General features: G+C 36.3%; 2 protein-coding genes across 9 annotated transcripts in view; one reads left to right on the top strand and one right to left on the bottom strand.

Annotated features, from left to right (window-relative positions):
- The window catches only part of cdc42bpaa (CDC42 binding protein kinase alpha (DMPK-like) a), a 96,540-nt gene extending 90,773 nt beyond the window's left edge, over nt 1-5,767 (bottom strand). For 4 of the 8 annotated variants that reach the window (XM_056256051.1, XM_056256055.1, XM_056256053.1 and 1 more), the window contains exon 1: nt 4,929-5,765. In XM_056256051.1, the coding sequence (XP_056112026.1) occupies nt 4,929-5,106 (178 nt within the window). In that variant the 5' untranslated portion in view covers nt 5,107-5,765. Of the gene's footprint in view, nt 1-4,928 lie in introns of all 8 variants that reach the window. The other 4 variants (XM_056256052.1, XM_056256058.1, XM_056256057.1 and 1 more) reach the window with 2 other exon arrangements.
- A 4,784-nt stretch (nt 5,768-10,551) lies between these two features.
- lft2 (lefty2) lies at nt 10,552-12,672 on the top strand. The gene is made up of 4 exons (XM_056255811.1): nt 10,552-10,931; nt 11,422-11,665; nt 11,747-11,998; nt 12,101-12,672. The coding sequence occupies exons 1-4, from the start codon at nt 10,667-10,669 to the stop codon at nt 12,426-12,428; spliced, it is 1,089 nt and encodes a 362-aa protein (XP_056111786.1). The 5' UTR covers nt 10,552-10,666; the 3' UTR covers nt 12,429-12,672.
- The last annotated feature ends 3,131 nt before the right edge of the window (nt 12,673-15,803 follow it).

The following is a 15,803-nucleotide window of genomic DNA, read 5'->3' as shown; positions in this document are numbered from 1 at the left end:
AATTGCTCAGATTTCCTTAAAAACATCTTCATTTGTGTTCCGAAAGATGAACAAAAGTCTTACGGGTTTGGAAAGACATGAGGATGAATAGTTCATGACAGAGTTTTTAGGTGAACTAACCATTTAAGGGTGTTAATCCATTTATATTAATAATCTCAAATACACAAAAACCATAATATTACATTATGTCAAAAAGGATAAAAACAACATGATCTGCAAGGACAAGATAGTCTGGTATTCTGAAGATTAGCTATGTTATTAAAGTTAAATGGATTTTAAAACCGTAAAAAAAAAAAAAACTGATAGTGTTTATGCTTCGGCCCTTGTTTTCATGTGAGAAAGCCAATAACAATGGAGGAACAAGTCTGGTCCTAAACCCAATCCGTTCAGAACAGACAACAAGATTATACCATTGCTAAAAGGCATACTGGTCATGCAAATCACAGCGACTAAACAAGTGTTGACTTGCCATATTACAAATACAAATTAGGACGAAATATAAAGGAAAAGCTTGCTTGTGATGAGGAGGATTCAACCTTTGAATACGAGAAACCTCCCAAAGTTAATACAAACCTAATCCCAAAATATGAGACCGGTTATACCTGACAGCAAACCCAACCTGCATAAATAAACGTAGACGGTATGAAAGCTAGAACACTGGAAAAGCAGAAGATGTTGGGGTTGTGTGACAGGATAGTCACATAAAACCGCCTGGGTTGTCAATTTAAACCAGCTGTCCGGGGGAACTCACTATACAGGGGGACTTCTTCAAATACCAGAGGGTAGTTGTTAGTCACCGTCCACCGAGTCAGCCTTTTCTTTCAAACAGTTGGGCCTGAACGGCATCTGTGACTTACACATTCCTACATTTGCCTTCAAGTCTTCAGGCCTCTTTCAGATCAGCACATTACTAGTCAAATAATGCATTTAAAAGTATAAAGAAATGCTGTTAACTGTCAAAAATTGGCCAATTATAAAAACTGTTCTGAGGGTTAACATGCTATGGAAGCTTGTTTCCGCCACAGAAGGAAAAATAAAAAAGGTAATTGCGACTTTTTATCTCACAATTCTGACTTTTTTTCTCACAATTGCGAGATATAAAGTCAGAATTGCGTGATATAAAATCGCAATTGCGTGTTATAAAGTCAGAATTGCGAGATATAAAGTCAGAATTTATTGATATAAAGTCGCAATTGCAGGTTATAAAGTCAGAATTGCGTGAGATAAAGTCGCAATTGCGTGTTATAAAGTCAGAATTGCGTGAAATAAAGTCGCAATTGCGTGAAATAAAGTCGCAATTGCGTGAAATAAAGTCGCAATTGCGTGAAATAAAGTCGCAATTGCGTGTTATAAAGTCAGAATTGCGAGATATAAAGTCAGAATTGCGTGAAATAAAGTCGCAATTGCGTGTTATAAAGTCAGGATTGATATAAAGTCGCAATTGCGTGTTATAAAGTCAGAATTGCGTGATATAAAGTCGAAATTGCGAGATATAAACTATTCTGAGGGGAAAAAAGTTAGTCTTTTTTCCCCCTTAGAATTGGCCTGATAACTCGCAATTGCGAGTTTATATCTCACAATTCTGAGAAAAGATGTCAGAATTTCCAGATATAAACTCGCAATTATGTGTTATAAAGTCAGAATTGCGAGATGTAAACTCGCAATTGTGAGAAAAAAAGAAAAAAAAGTCTTTTTTTCTCACAATTGCGACTTTATTTATCATAATTGCGACTTTATATCTCGCAATTGCGACTTTATTTCTCAGAATTGCGACTTTATATCTCGCAATTGCGACTTTATTTCTCAGAATTCTGACTTCATATCTCGCAATTGCGACTTTATTTCTCAGAATTGCGACTTTATATCTCGCAATTGCGACTTTATTTATCATAATTGCGACTTTATATCTCGCAATTGCGACTTTATTTCTCAGAATTGCGACTTTATATCTCGCAATTGCGACTTTATTTCTCAGAATTCTGACTTCATATCTCGCAATTGTGAGATAAAAAGTCGCAATTATTATTTTTTATTTTTTTTGTTCAGTGGCGGAAACAAGCTTCCATAACATGCACATCAATGAACAGAAAATGCAAGAAAGGTGTTTGTCATAATGTCAAAGACGTGCAGAACACGTGTTGGAAAGCGAGCAAATCTAGATCCACTGATCAGATTTTGCTTCAGCTAGGTTGTGCATGTAAACAGACTCAATTTGCCATATATTTATGTGAACAGTCAGTGACCATATGAATATGCCTAAAGTATTAGCAGTTTTCAAAAAAATTAATCACCTGATAAGGGCAGATATTGGAAGCATACAATATCAATGCTAGGGATGCACCGATATGAAAATTTTGGCCTATACTGATAACCGAGAATTTTTCATATTTGAAAGCCGATAACCGATAAATATAAATTTATATATAGTTTTTGAGAGCCTGATTACAAAAAAAGTCTAACCATTAAAAGACATGTCCCAAGCACAGTTATAATGTTTTTATAATAATTTTTTGTAGCCCATATGACTGCACATGTTGCACTTAAACGTATTGTCCTTTTTTAAGTGATTTCAATCATATTTCAAGGGATTTAAAACCATCATGGTGAACAATGAGCATCTGAAGTGTCTCAGCTGAAGGAAATAATCCATTATTTATCGGCTTTAATATATCGATACGATAACATAAACAATTAACATATATCGGCTGATAACGATATGGTGGCCGATATATCGTGGATCCCTAATCAATGTCTACTTTTTCTAATTTAACAGTGTATTAAACATTACACAATATAATCTGATGCTGGATTTCACTTCAAGTAAGGAAATATTTCACACAGTAGTGGCCAAAAGTGATGTCTGGAGGGGATATTTGTTTGTAATAACACTACAAGTTCGACAAACCATGAAAATATGACCATAATAATACTATATAGTATTTTAAATATAAGGGAAGAACAAAACACTGAACTTGGTTATATCTGACAAAATTATTTGGCGAAAGAAGCAAGCTACATCTACAGATTTTATTTTACTATGCAAAATATGCATAGAAAAACTATAAATATTATATATATAAAACCTGAAATTACAATCTTGCTCATAGGTAGCCTACAGCTTGTAGGATTTGAAATCTACAAACTTTGAGTTACTTTAATAAACTACAACAACAGCATTTCAACATGAATGAATTCATGTATTTCTCCTCTAGACTTTGTAAATCAAACCATGACATAAGTTATGATGGATTTTACATTTACCATCTCTAAAACTGTCAGATAAAAATTAAAGCATCCCATCGGAAGCATGCGGTCGTCACAGAAGTATAACACAAGAGATAACACAAATCTGGCTGATGATCTGGCCACGAGTTCAACTTGTCCTGGCATCGTCTCTAACCAACCCGTGGCTTAGAGGTGTGTACGGATCATTTAGCCTAATGCAAAGGAGAGAGCTGGTTACAGCTTTTTACAATGCTGAACAAAAGTTTTTAAACTAGAGTACAAATAAATGACCTGAGCAAATTCCAGCAGCCAAGCCAAGTAGCATATGCAAAAAAAATGGAAAGTATCTAAGCATCAATGAATCTGCAAGAGGCTGACAAGAAATGAATCAAAATTAAATCAAGTGTCTTTTTCCAAAACATTAGCCTAAAATATGGCATATGCTCTGCTTAAGAGGTCTATAAGTGCATAGAATAGATTCACAATTGTTTTCTGTTCCCTACCAATAAGATCTAGCCTTTATATTATTGTGTTACAGTGTGTGCTTTTATTATTCTGTCTATCCTGCGTGCATCATGCCTTCTGCTTCCATGGAAGGAGTGTTTACAATTCAGGTCATTCAGGGTAGCTGCAAGTCACGCCACAAAATAAACAAACAAACGGCACACTATGTTCATTCACGGTGGAATGTGATGTAGCGCTCCAGTCATTTCCTGCTCAACTTAAACATGCAACAAGTTTAAAGTCATATTCATTAGTTAAGCTGGGTCAGGAGGCGCCCGATTAAACATGTACTCAAACAATACACTGCTTTTCCCATTACACTATATGTTTAGCTGCATTTCAGTCACATGACGGGCCACTTAATACTTCCCAGGCATGTCTACTTGAATTCAGTTAATGCATTTACAACTTCACCACCACAAAAGCCCATGTCATATAATTCCATGCTTGGAGAAATACTTTGTATAACACAATAGAGGGATATTTCATATTTCAGCAGTGTTAGTCAAAAAGACCGACACCATATGACCCAGGGGACTTTTTCTACCTTATTCATGCACAATCCCAGGACCAGCTATAGTCTATCCTATAGGGAACCAGTTTGATCAATCACTATGACAGTGAATGAGACAGTGAGTGTCAGAACACTTTGCCACAAGCAGAACTAGGCTAGATTTCTTTCATAACTTTTCAACTAGCCCTTTAAGACTTTTAATAGCACACACTCTTTTAAATAGACAACCGTTTAATCAGTCTAATAAGTTATACTCCCTTTCTGAGGTTAATTTCAATCCATGCCCTATGATATACTGCTCAGCATGCTGGTATGATGGCTCAGAATTTAACAGCATGTTGCTACTTGACTTTTCCAGGGCTGTACACACACACACACACACACACACACACACACACACACACACATCTATGATTCAGTGCTGCCAAATGTGGCTTAAATACATTTGTTGCATAATAAAATCCAAACACCTACTTAACTTTGGTACTACAATAAGATGATTTAATCAATAAATACAATGACTTAAAATGCTTTAAACATAAAATGCATGGGTTTAAGATGACTTGAAGATGAAATGCATTGATTTAATGTGGGTTAAACATGAAATGCATTGGTTTAAGATGGTTTGAACATTAAATGCATTGATTTTAAGAAGCATACATGTCTTTAAAAGTACCATACTCACCCCATTCCAAAAACTCAGCAATGTTCTTCTCTCTTCTGAGTGGGGAGTTGATGCACTCATCATAAATGCAGATGAGAACATCCAGAAGAGTTTCCACACTAAAACACTGTCCATTAGACTGGACAGGACCATCCAGGATCAGTTTCTCCAGCTTTTTCAAACGCACTTCTCCAGACATGGTTCAAAATTGTTTAATTTACAGATATTTAAGTGCCTTTAATGTAGCTACTCAAGCTAACAGCTAACAACATTCTCGCGAAACATTGTCTCTTAACTGTTTTTTTCTCATATAAATACAAAAAATCGTGTATTAATAATAACAAATACTAGTGTCAAACCATGTCAAGTATATAAACTTAAAAAAATTCCCAGTTTGTTCAACTTTAACGGGTTAAAATAACTGATGCTAATGATCCGGCTAATAAAGACGTTCGGCTAGGAGGCTAGCCGATTTTAGCTCGTCCTCGAAGAAAATTCTCCTCAAAACCAACAGAAATAACATGACACGCGCCCCAAATGTTATGTTCAGGCATTACATGTGTGGAAAATATGGATAAAATGTGTTTATATCCGCAAAAAGTGAGTTTAGCGAAGTTCTCCAAAGGCACCGATTGAGTGTCACTTAGTTTTCCTCAGTCCTTTTCCCATGAATAATTCCTGAAAAAGCTAGTCCTGCCAGCGGGATGAAGTCAGTCCGTCAGATGATGATGGTGGTGGTGATGATGGGGTGAAGATGAGGAGGAGGAAGGTGGCGGTGTGGATGCGGGGTGACGGGGTGATTCTCTCTCATCTGCCCGCCGCCGCTGAGTGTGTTTCAGGAATGATGAGGAGAAACATGGCGACTAGATGCGCTCTCTCTCTCTCTCTCTCTCTCTCTCTCTCTCTCTCTCTCTCTCTCTCTCTCTCTCTCTCTCTCTCTCTCTCTCTCTCTCTCTCTCTCTCTCTCTCTCTCTCACTCACTCACACACACACACACACACACACTACACACAATCACATTCAGACACGCACAAATAAAAAATAAACATACAAAGATATACAGTACACATACCAGGACACATGTAGCTACATACCTAGAACACACATATACAGAATATAGACACTCTAAAGAAAAACTAAATAAATAAATATAAATACACTTACATACATAAATAAACAGAGGTGCATATACAAACACAAAGACACACGTTTACATATAATACATAAATACACATATAACAGCTGTTTAGGAAAGAGGGGGTGGGGTGGGGTGGTTTGGAGGGGGTGGGGCAGGTTGGGGTCACACTTTCATTTTTCATGATAATTTGGATAGTATCAAATATGCTTATAGGGATGATTTGCTGTAGTTTAGTTGTTTAGTTGAATTAGTTACTTTACTCTTGTAATTTATATTAGGCTTAGTGTTATTTATTAGGTGCATAATCCATAATTGTCCAATACATCTCTGTTTATACAGTTTATCAATGAGTGAAATCTATCCCTCTATCTATCTATCCATCTATCTATCAATCAATCAATCAATCAATCTATCTATCTATCTATCTATCTATCTATCTATCTATCTATCTATCTATCTATCTATCTATCTATCTATCTATCTATCTATCTATCTTTTATTTATTTTTTGTAACCCATATGTCTAGAAACTTTAATAAGGCAGTCAAATGTAGGCTATGAGTATTCTTTTGGTAAGCTATTAAATTATAGTGAATTTATGTAAAAATTAAAAATGTTAATAAATGGAAAAAGTTCCTTATTACTGTGAACTTCCAAAGATAGTACAACAAGTGTATAACTAAATTCATTACACTAAAATTAAAAACTTTAATTGCTGGCATGGATGATAAGCTCATTGCACTTTTCAAACACGTTGAATTTAATTACAAATGAAGAAAATAGAGTTAAAGTTGAAGTTGAGGAAATGGCGCAAATCATTGTGACAAGTTAAATAAACAGAATGACGTTACAGTATGAAATGGTGTTCTGCTCTAAAACAATAAATGCTCTCACTGTACCATAAGAAATGAATCTATAGTTGACCTTTCTGATGAAGGGTGATTTACAGTAATGTGGCGGTCTCTACCATAATCTGTTTACAGTATTGAATGCTGTAATGTAAAATGCTGTATTTGATGCCATCTGTCTCCCTTCTTCTGATGCATCTCTGATCAATCTGATGTTTCACAGTCTTATCATTCCTCTCCCTTGTACTTTATCCTGCTATATGTTCACAAATTGCTAATTTCTCTGTCACACACACACACACACACACACACACTGAACATTGTGGTTATAATCTAAATCGCTTATAATGTAAAAATAATTCATTACATTTATCCGTATAAATTGCAAACAAAGTAGAAACTATATCTATAGAAATCTATAGATGTACCAAATGATTAAGATCAGTTGGATTAAATAATAGACAAATGTATTACACTGAACGGAAATACAAAATCAAAAGTTTGATAGAAATAGCATTATGAAAGGCAGTTACTGTGAATGAAAAACATTTTTATGAAACACTTTGTGATTTGGTGTATTGCACTTACACAATTGAAAACGAGCTGAAATGACTTTTGATATTAGTTGTGACATTTTTGATCTGTTGTGATATTAGTACTAAGAGTTTTGAAAATGTAAAAATTGCTTGTAAAAATTGTGCCAAAGCAATAAATAAAAACACACGATATAATGATGACTCAGATCATGTTCTTACGACTCAGAATAACATTTATTCTACTATGGCATATTGACATAAATATGTTTACACTGTAGTCTAAGCTGAAGGTTCACCGCCAGCGCAATGCATTGAACATAAATGTACAGTATTTATGACTAGATATATGTCTGCAAATGCCAGAGCTCCCTCTGGCGACTGAAACAATCCACTGCGATTCTCCAGACAGTTTCAAGCAAAAACATGGTAAAGCAGCGTCACCTACAGGTCCTTTTAATTACTAATCTGCTACTTTTCCAATGGCTTGCATGGTATTCGTGGAAATAAAAGGTTACAGTTTGGATGTGAATGAATGAACATAGCTAATTTATGAAATGTAGGCAAACTGTGATTCAGAATAATCTCTTCTGGTTTGGCATTCTCAAGCAAAGAAAGCCAAACCAGACTGTTTATTAACAGTTAGTCTGTCTGAATAGCTTAATTTCATTTCTATTAGTCTTGATAGTGGATCAAATAAAGCCCTCGGCTCCATCATAGCAGTAAACATGAAGGACATCTGAGCTGTGTAGCTGGGCTGGTGGTTTCTATGAACAGGGTCTATAATGATCATCATTAACACCTTTTGTGTTTATTGGGGCTCTTGATTAAAAGGGGTAAAATACAGGACAGTGTTATTGTTGGTTTAATCCTTCTGATCCCTTTTCATATGCAATTAGATTAATGAGAAATGGCACTTTCAGTCTAGATCATCTAATTAATTGATGTGCTAGAATTTGCAGCATGCATGAGAAATCAAAGAAAGTCAGTTGTAACACCCCACCCTCCAAAACAACCGTCTATATAGGTATAAATAATAGTTTCGCTTAATGAGTCATTGAAAGTTTCAGGTCTAAGATCTTTTGTTATGTGCTGTGTATTCAAAACACTCAACGTCTCATAAAATATCTTACAGGGACAGAATTCCCCACTGAAAATGTTCACTGAAATGAAGTATTTTAAAACATAATTTAATAATATTTAATACTGAGACTAAGAATAACTAATGGTGACCATAACTAGGTTATGAAATGTACTCAAACTACTGGGGAAAATTAAGTTGAACATTTTTCAGAAAAAAAAAAGAAGTTATTTTCTTAACAGAATCGTTTTTTGACATTCGAAACATTTCAAATTCACAAGAATTTTTTTCTGAATGAATGGCATTAAATACATTTGTATTTATGAATACAAAACTTCAATCCTTTAGTCTTTATTCTTAAATACATTTGTATTTATGAATATGAAACTTCAATCCTTTAGTCTTTATTCATTTGATGTCAAACTGCTCTCTCTTTAATCGACAGTTTTTTAATGACTTGCAGCTGAAAGATTTGACAGAGATGCAATTGTGTAAACACATTAATTTAGCATTTTCTCAAGTCTTTCTGAGCTCTACAGATCATAGCTTTTAAATTATTATACCTTTATATTATTATGCCTTATCATCTCAAACTACAACCTGTCAACTGGGGTTTTCAAATTTCCAGTTTGCTTTTTAGAAACCTTTTTTTTCAGTTGCCATGGAGCACTTTTATACTATGCACAAAAATGAATAATATATATATATTAACAGTTCTGCATTCATTTTAGCCCTTTAAATGTATGTTAGAGAAAATGTGTCTTATCTGTGGTGCTATTGACTTCATTTGGAATAATAATAGCCATGTTGATTGTAAACATTGGATTGTACTTGTCTTGCCCATCCTGACAAACAGCGTCAGATAATAACACGATTACCATGAAAACATGGCTGTGTAGCAAGTAAATTTGCTTAGCTGTCTGACGTGACGTGATCCGTCATCAGCCGTTCCTGTGACGTCATTGTCTGACATCCCAGGACAACCTGCGGGCCCAATACACAATACACAGACTGGGGTAAGTTTAGTCCTTCTGTTGGCAGGACAGAAGAGGGTCTGATCAGTCCTGCAATAGTAACAGGATAATCACCCCCTTGAGAAAACTCCCTCCAATCCACATCCCCTCAGCTCACTCCTGGATTTACTGCCTGTGTTTGTGGAATAATGGACAGCAGGGGTGGGCATTTCTCAATACACTTCCCTCTCGCCCTCTTCCCTCTGCCAAACACACTGCTGCTTTTACCAAAGATGGTTAAAGCTGGAAAGGAGGAGGGAATGAACTGAAACACAGGCAGAAAGAATGGAAATGAATGCAACAAATAACTGAACCATGCACGAAAAACATTGACACAGTTTTAAAAGTTGTATCACTTGCATTATAAATGAATAAATGCGAAATTTTCTTGACAAAAAAACACATTCATTACGCTTGAGAAATAATAAATGAATGTAATAAAAAAGTAATCATATTGTAAAAATGCTTTGAAATAGGTTAAACTGATAATATACATGAAGTGAATGATTTAAAAAGCATGTGTGCATTAAAAAAACAATATATATATATATATAATATGCTAAATAATAATTAAATACAAATTTAAAACGCAATCATATCAAACTGATAAATAAATGTATAAGTACATAAATATAAATACATGAAGTGACTGTATTTAAGTAATATATATATATGATGCACTGAACATACTTAGGATGAAAAATTCACCAAAACACATTAATATTTGCTTTAAAACAATCATAAATAATGTAAAAAGTGATTTATTCTAGATTAAATTAAAAAGTAAATGTATAAATACATAAATATAGTGTGAATACATGGATACAGTACAGAATATATAATAAATATAATATAAGCATTTATATAAAAATAATATATATATATATTAATACATATATAAAAATATATAGTGTCCTAAACATACTTAGGATGAATTAAAAAAAGAAAAGAAAAAAAGTCATGAGCAACAATAGGTGGTCTAAATGGGACATGGCTTTGAAGGGTGTCTTTTTTAGGTTGCCTCCCCTTTGTGGAGGTGCGAAAAGCCAGACAGGGGGGTGTGGGGGGCATCAACTGTATATAAACCCCTGAGAGACTCAGTCAGTCAGTCAATCAGGAGAACGACACTGGCATCACTAGATCAAGCATGGCTTTGCTCATCCAGCTGTTCATCTGTGCCGCAGTCATCTCATTCACCGAGGGATTCCACCATGAGGATATGAAGCAGGCCATGCTCCAAAAACTTGGACTAACGGAACTTCCCAGGATTCAGAAGAGAGATTTGGAAAACCTAGTCGTCCCGGCTCACATCAAGAACAAATATCTGTCCATGCTGAAGCTTCATAACAAGCGCAAGAGGAGATCTGTGCCAAGCCTGGCGGGCATTCTCAGAGGCATCCATGGGAGTGCAGGTGGGTCACATTTGACAAATGAAATTGAACTGCTAAAACGTTTGAAAAATTGTACAATAGAATTTGATTCTATATTTTAATATTAGTTCATGTATTTGGTAATAAGAAACAATAATAAATGCAACAAATAACTGGACCATGCACTTATTACATTTACAAATTATTTACAGGATTAACTGATCTTGATTGATGTTAATATGACAATATTATAGTGGCAGCATTAATGTATAAAACTTTTAAATGTATTACTATGTCAAAATTAACATTAACCAAAATGAATAAATCATTTAAAAGTATTAATTGAGTTTATATTAACTATTGCATTAACTGATTAACGTTATTGCAAAATCTTACCACTGAAATTATTTTATAATTAATTGCTTACTTTACGCTTTGATATTTATTTTTGACTAGAATCAAGAATATCAAATATAAATTGATAGAGAAAAAGTCATAAACAGTGATCTAACGTATCCTCTGTTATTCACAGATATCACAGGAGAGATCAAGTACTCGGACACAACCCGTCAGCGTCTCGTGTTTGACATGGAGGCCAGGCTGCAAGAAAACACAGAGGTCACGATGGCCGAGCTCAAACTTTTCCAAACAGCGGCGCAGAATCCAGCCAAACCTGAGCGGAGGAACCACAGACCCATTAACAACGCCAGAGTGAGCATCTACTGGGTGGAGGTGCTGGGAGACGGATCCAACAGAACAGCACTCGTAGACTCAAGGTATGTCACATGTCCAAATTTAACATCCTTTAATTGTATAATGCATGAATGGAAACTCATTAGTCTATGTTATTTTAATAGACTGGTTCCCATCCATGAGACTGGCTGGAGGAGCTTTGACGTGACTCAGGCCATTCATTACTGGTCTAAATCCCAGAAGAAGACTCCTCTGCATCTGGAGGTGTGGACTGAGGGAGAGAGACCCGGGAGCTACGCGGCTGAGATGGCCAAAAGAGTGCGCTTCGCCACACAGGACCCGAAGGAGAACACCCTGGAGAAGGATACGGGTGCACCTGAACTTGTGTTCTACACCTTAAACCTTGATGAATACGGGTGAGTGCTGTTATTAAACTGGAGCTTACTTAGATTGCATTGAACTTTATACCTGTCAATCTTATATTCAATAACTAAAATCATTCATTTCCATGTTAACAGATCTCAGGGTAACTGTAACTCCAGCCCAAACAGCAGCAAGTGTTGCCGGGAGGAGCATTTCATCAACTTCCGTGAGCTGACCTGGACTCAGTACTGGATCATTGAGCCGGCCGGGTACCAGGCGTTCAGATGCGCCGGAGGATGCAAGCAACCCAAGCGCGGTTACTATGGATACGGGCAGAGGACCTGTGCGGTGATGGAGAGCGCGCCGCTGCCCATGATGTACCTGGTCAAAAAAGGAGATTACACTGAAATCGAGGTGGCAGAATTCCCAAACATGATTGTCGAGAAGTGCGGCTGCTCCATGGACAAAATCCCCCCGGTCTGAGACGGTCTGAGGTTTGCTCTCAGATGAGAGGTGATGGTGTTTTTGATTTTACTGTCTCAGTTACTGAACTGAGATCCACATGCTGTCAATCCCCACTGAGCACTTGAAAATAAAATTATTTATGAATTATAAGTTTATCTGATGCATCAGAAATGGCCTGTTGAGTGATGTGTTTTCTTAAAAAAATAAAATAAGTAAATTTATATCCATCAGTCGTGTTTGCATCTCTTTTTTCATGATTCGAATTAGTATAGGGCTATAGATATAAAAAAAAAATATGATGTACTATTATTTAAAACAACAACAACAAAAAAAAAAATATTGAAATATTTATACGGGGCAGGAGTGAAGTGTGTGACCGACACCTCTGATTATTTCCAGGTTATTTCATTAAGCGGGTGACAGGGACCTCTGGTGGAGAGATGAACGCACTGCACTGAGTGTCACGCTCAATTTACTATTGAATATTAAAGGAACACTCCGACTTTTTGGGACTTTAGCCTATTCACCTTATCCCCAGAGTTAGATAAGTCCATACATACCTTTCTCATCTCCGTGCGTGCTATAAGTCTGTTTGACGCACCCACCGCTAGCCTAGCTTAGCACAAAGACTGGATGTAAATGGTGGCAGCTAGTATACTAATCCAAATAAGTGACAAAATAACGCAAACATTTTCCTATTTACATGTTGTGATTTGTAAAGTCACAGAGTGTACAAAGATCAAACTCACATGAGACACAGACATATTTTAACCGTATAAATACTGGGAACTATATTCTTTGAAGGCGAAGCATAGAACTATTGCACGATATTCTAATTTTTCGAGTTTCACCTGTACATGTAGAATGGTGCGTAAAACAAATTTGCTACTTGGGCGGAGTGATAACCGCAGCACCTGAGACGCGCTCTCTGCTCCTCACCACGGCGCGTCTCAGGTGCTGCGGTTATCACTCCGCCCAAGTAGCAGTAAATAGGAAAATGTTTGCGTTATTTTGTCACTTAATTGGATTAGTATGCTAGCTGCAACCATTTACATCCAGTCTTTGTGCTAAGCTAGGCTAGCGGTGGGTGCGTCAAACAGACTTATTATAGCACGCACGGAGATGAAAAAGGTATGTATACTATGGACTTATCTAACTCTGTAGGATAAGGTGAATAGGCTAAAAGTCCCAAAAAGTCGGAGTGTTCCTAAACCAACCCGCCACTGATTCTTGAGACACGAGACAAAACATGTGCCACAACTTCACCTTGCCATTAGATTTTATATTAACAACGTTTCCTCTAATCAGAGAATCACTAGAATGTTCTTAACATAAATAATTTTGACCATTTCATATGAGATGTACATATGATTTACTGAAACACTAGGCTTATAGCCTACTTTTTAATCAATGGTATTTATGACAACATTTTGAAAGATTTTTAACAAATGTATTGGTAAATAAAATTTTTTTTTTTTTTTGTGAGAAAATACAATGCAAATACAATTGTATTGGTATTTCTTAACTAAATATTAAAATGGCTTTCAGGATTTTATTCATATACCGCAAATCCAAACTGCATGCTAATTTTTCAATCATCTTTGATGTGATCCTGACTTTACATGATAAAAAAAAAAAAAAAAAAAAAAAAAAAAAAAACAAGTCTTAACTAATTTGAATGACTTCACATTATTTAATCAAGGAGATTTCATTAAAACAAGAAGTATTTTTTTTATTCTCTAAAAAAGTAACTAAGTGCATTACTTAGTTACTTTTTATGAAAAGTAATGTGTTACATTACTTTTGTGTTACCTTTTCTCACCTGGACTGGGCTTCCTTGTTTGTTTTTTAATATCAACAAATAAGGTATATTTTTTGCAAATGTAAAGGCCCTTCAAAAGTAACATGAATAAGCCTCAAACTGAAAGAAATGCAAATTACCATAACTGAACTTCACCAGCACCGAAAGGCTTCGCTTCCTAGTCCTCAGCGATTGTACACACTGTAAAGAGAGTACCGATGACGTTGATTTTTCCATATCAATCCGAGCGCGAGTCAGATGATGAAACATTGGAAGAACTAGTTCTCAGTGATACGCTACTCAGTTTGAATTTTTTAAAGGGTGCATTAGTAATATGCGCCTATAGGCGGGTCCATAACGCATACACTCTGCTTATTACACACACACAGCAACGCGCAGCAGCACACAAAGTAGCCAAATATTAAAAATAAAAGGATTACAATGTAAAAGATTATTATTGTGTTCATAAAGATTTGTCCCGTAGATGGTCTGCTTGTGTGCTTTAACCTCGCGGACGAGCAGATCAGTTTCCTCTCTGGAGAAGCGTTCAGTCTTTCCGCATGCAAATTGCGCCATGTAGGCTATAGCGAATCCGCCATGGCGCGAGCGCAACTGGCATTTAAAGGGATGGGAGATGAGACTCTGATTGGTTTATTTAACGTCATGCCCAAAACACACCCATTACTAGAGAATAGGGACAACCTAGCCGACCATTTTTCCCGTTGTTAAACTAACAAAAGTGGATTCGGACACTTCTGCCGTGCACTTTAGATCGTTAAAATAGGGCCTTTTGTATGTACTGGATTTCAATTTGAACTTACTTCATGACCATTAAAAAGTATAAAAGTAAAAAGTAAATAGTAGGAATGTATGAATGAAATTCATACGTATGACATCCGCCATTCTGTTATTTCTGTCACATGACCATACCAGCATTAGTTGCATCACTTCACTGTCATTCACAAATCCTCTCCTGTGGCCTCATGGGATTGTAAAGAATCCATCAGATGCACACTTCTAAATCTCGGCGAAGTATTAGGTCATCCGGGTACTTTCACCTACTATTTTATGTGTACTGTGAATTCAGACATACCACTTTTTTTGCATACTGTTTTTTCCTACTATAATAATAATAATAATAATAATTTGTTACATTTATATAGCGCTTTTTTTTCTGGGACCTTAAAGCGCTTCACATATGGAAGGGGGGAATCTCCTCAACCACCACCAATGTGCAGCATCCACCTGGATGATGCGACGGCAGCCATATTGCGCCAGAACGCCCACCACACACCAGTTTATTGGTGGAGAGGAGACAGAGTGATAAAGCCAATTAGTATATAGGGATGATTAGGACAGGAGGCCATAATGGACAGAGGTCAAGGGGCAAATTTGGCCAGGATGCCGGGGTTACACACCTACTCTTTTTCGAAGGACATCCTGGGATTTTTAATGACCACGGAGAGTCAAGACCTCGGTTTAACGTCTCATCCAAAGAACGGTGCTCTTTGACAGTATAGTGTCCCCGTCACTATACTGGGGCGTTAGGACCCACACAGACCACATGTGTGAGCGCCTCCTGCTGGCCTCAC

Source organism: Rhinichthys klamathensis, unplaced genomic scaffold (genome assembly GCF_029890125.1).
Source record: "Rhinichthys klamathensis goyatoka isolate OS25496 unplaced genomic scaffold, OSU_Roscu_1.1 h1tg000123l_1, whole genome shotgun sequence".
NCBI lineage: Eukaryota > Metazoa > Chordata > Actinopteri > Cypriniformes > Leuciscidae > Rhinichthys > Rhinichthys klamathensis.
This window is presented reverse-complemented; position numbering and strand designations above follow the sequence as displayed.